Source organism: Olea europaea, chromosome 3 (genome assembly GCF_002742605.1).
Source record: "Olea europaea var. sylvestris chromosome 3, O_europaea_v1, whole genome shotgun sequence".
Taxonomy (NCBI): domain Eukaryota; kingdom Viridiplantae; phylum Streptophyta; class Magnoliopsida; order Lamiales; family Oleaceae; genus Olea; species Olea europaea.
This window is the reverse complement of record NC_036239.1, coordinates 4,117,648-4,120,934: the sequence shown is the minus strand read 5'-3', so window position 1 is coordinate 4,120,934 and position 3,287 is coordinate 4,117,648. Positions and strand designations below refer to the sequence as shown.

Genomic DNA, 3,287 nt, shown 5'->3' with positions numbered 1-3,287 from the left:
TTTAACAACATTCTTATTTATTTATTAAACAAATACTTTATTTTAGTAACATGTAAACAAGGTTGTTCTGCTAAAAATTCATTAACGCAGCTAGACTCCAAAAAATACAAAATATAGGGGGTGAAAAAAGGGAATAAGGTCAACTTTAAGGACTCATTTGCAAATATCTTCCCTATATATGCTCTCCACTTCTTCATCTCTACATTTACACTAGGGTTTCTCCTCTCTTGCGAGTGTTGTTCAGCTACCCGAGCAGCAGCAGCCGCCGCCGCCGCCGCCTCCGCCTCCGCCTCCGCCTCCGCCTCCGCCTCCTCCAAGACAGCCGACGTCATGGGTCGTATGCACAGCCGAGGGTCCTCTTTCTCTCTCTATTAACATATACGCATACATGAATAGATAATATCCATAAAAAACATTTACGTTTATTTCCCTTTTTCGTAAATTTGTAATGTATGTTATGCAGTAAGGGTATTTCCGCATCAGCACTTCCATACAAGAGGACTCCACCGAGCTGGCTCAAGATATCTTCACAGGATGTGCGTAATTTCACTTTCACACTCGCCTTTTTACTTTCTTCTTATTATTACCTCATTTTTCATCATTTACAATCTAGAACATTCTTTTTCACTCCAGGCAATCTCTGACTTTCTCTGATTATATGAATTGAGACATTGTTTAGTACCATTCGTAGCGATGCTAGTGTGTTAATTTAGAGAAAGTAATAAAATTTGGATCCTATACATTACATGTTCATATGTGAGTCATAGATGTTACTGCGAGGATCAACTATCATTAGTTTGACATTGGGAAAAATTATATTATTGAGTTTTGTGAAATTAATGGAAGTGTAGAATTGAAATAGGCCCTGAAGATGCTCACCACTCCGATATCTATTTAACAGTAAGTGCTAATGTGATAATATAAGGTTGAAAAGTTAAAGACAGACAATTGTTCATCTTTTCTTCTCTATGCATAGCCCTGACTTGATTTGTGTCTATTTAAAGAAAAATGGAGAAAATGAGAGCCAAATGTTGAGAACGAGTCCTCCTCATTTGTTCCCATTCCTTTTATGACTTGGCCAGCACTACTCGAGCTAGAACTTTGTGTATGAATCGATTTAATCTACCTGCGAGATTAATTTGAAAGCTTCTTTTAGCCAATTGCTAGCATAAATGGTTCCTGGTCAATGCATGTTATGTTATATGAATTATACGGCTGTGTTCATTCTTTTTGTCACAGTTGATGAGTTTTCTTTAATTCCATCTCGCAAATAAACACTTATCTTTGATTTCTAGTATTTTTAACCATCTCTATTCAGGTAGAAGATAGTATCTATAAGTTTGCAAAGAAGGGGTTGACACCTTCTCAAATTGGTGTTATTCTTCGTGATTCTCACGGAATTGCACAGGTGAAGAGTGTCACTGGTAGTAAGATTTTGAGGATACTCAAGGGCCATGGTAAATTTTCTGCACCATAGACTTGCTAGTTTCATTGTTTTCTATAGTTTGTAATTTTTTTACCTTCTAATTGTTATTGATGAACAGCACTTGCTCCTGAGATACCTGAGGACTTGTACCACCTCATTAAGAAAGCTGTTGCAATTCGCAAGCATCTTGAGAGGAACAGAAAGGACAAAGATTCCAAGTTCAGGTTGATTCTTGTTGAGAGTAGAATTCACAGGCTTGCTCGCTACTACAAAAAGACAAAGAAGCTTCCACCTGTCTGGAAATAGTGCGTTCAATTCCCATTTCTGAGATTTTTATATTTAGCTGAGTTTTCATTCACGAGCTTTATCAAATATTCTGTGCAATTTGATTATAGCTAAATTTTGATATGTTAGATATGCTTGCATCAGTACCATATTGACCTGAATAAAATGTATGTGTTCCAATCTAAGGGTGTCAAGCGTTTTAGCTTGATCACATTATTGTATTTACCAAAGCACATTTGATCTTAATGTAAATCAAGGACTAGGAAAAACAATTACCAAAAAGGGCCTGAGCTTCTTTTGTAATTTGGTTTGTGTTGCCAGCAGAATTAGTAAACATTGGAACCGCTAAAGTTGTGTTTCTTGATGCTTTTATTTTGGTCTAGTTATTTAAGATGAACTGAGCCTTTTTAACCTTTTTATGTTCATTGAACAACTGAAGAATTTTGTAGTCCTAAGCTTCTTTTGAGTTTTAGCCAATTCCTAAACACATGCATACATTTTTTTCTCTTCATTGGGAATACAATTAAATGATTTTTATTTTTCTTATTATTGCTGCAAGTAATTTAGTTGTTTTCCCCTTTGCAGTGAATCTACGACTGCCAGCACACTTGTTGCCTGAAGCTGATACATGATGGAATGGTGGATTTATAACTTGTTATTTCGGGAAGAGAGTTGCTAGTTACTCTTAGACTATTTTTCTTCGTAGAGTTTTTGGAATGCTTGATTTTATTGAGGTAGACTGGAATATCACTAAGCTGGGTAGTGCAATATTTATATGATCTTCCATGGGGAATGCAGGTCCAGTTTTCTTAAGAATGTGACCAGCTGTTGACATGCCCCCCCCCCCCCCCCCCCCCCCCCCCCCCCCCCCCCTCTCCTTCTCTCTCTCTCTCACTCTCTCTCATAAGGACCAGTTTTAGAAATGAATATGGGAAATAAAAGACAAACTTCATCTCAGGCAAAATTTACTCTCCTTTTTGAGTATAAAAGGACCATTATTCATCATTCTTCATTCTATTTTGACTAGTGTTCTTGGGAGTAAACATATAAACGACGATAAGCTTATTTGATAAACTGAATTGAAGATTTTGAAAGTCACGACAGTGTGGCAACCCTCATATGAAAGTGTGTATGACAGTATTGGTTGTTTTGTTCCACCTATCTTTGCTTGAGCTAGTGGTACAAACATATTTAGCTAACACCAGCGCTAAGATTGTATGTTGAGTTTATTTTATCATGTTTTCATCGGTTGCTTCTACTTTGACTGCCTATAGCTTAATCCAGATATCCAACTATCCAACATAGTTCTCTTATGATATGGTGCCAGATAATTTCTTAGCCTCAAATATTAATATTCCCTTGTTTTGCTTATCCTCATTTTTGGGATGGCGCATAGAAAAGAATGCAAAGAATTTGTAGGGATTGGAGTTGGTTGAACGTAAATTCACATTTTAGACTGCGATTTACCCAACAATTTAGACAGAAACCGTACTGTACCAACAGTCTTCAGCTCTTCTATTAGCACATATGAGCTCATAGCCTCAACACAACATTCACTGGATGGATTTTGATTTGC

At 36.9% G+C, this 3,287-nt stretch overlaps 1 protein-coding gene across 2 annotated transcripts; it reads left to right on the top strand.

Annotated features, from left to right (window-relative positions):
- The first annotated feature begins 218 nt into the window (after positions 1-218).
- On the top strand, positions 219-2,529 carry LOC111382866 (40S ribosomal protein S13-like). Of its 2 annotated transcripts, XM_023006908.1 has the most exons (6): positions 240-258; positions 289-353; positions 464-536; positions 1,319-1,457; positions 1,545-1,731; positions 2,297-2,529. In XM_023006908.1, the coding sequence occupies exons 2-6, from the start codon at positions 331-333 to the stop codon at positions 2,328-2,330; spliced, it is 456 nt and encodes a 151-aa protein (XP_022862676.1). In that variant the 5' UTR covers positions 240-258; positions 289-330; the 3' UTR covers positions 2,331-2,529. The 2 variants fall into 2 exon arrangements, with proteins under 2 accessions (XP_022862671.1, XP_022862676.1); XM_023006903.1 differs by having other exon boundaries at positions 219-353.
- Positions 2,530-3,287: the final 758 nt, after the last annotated feature.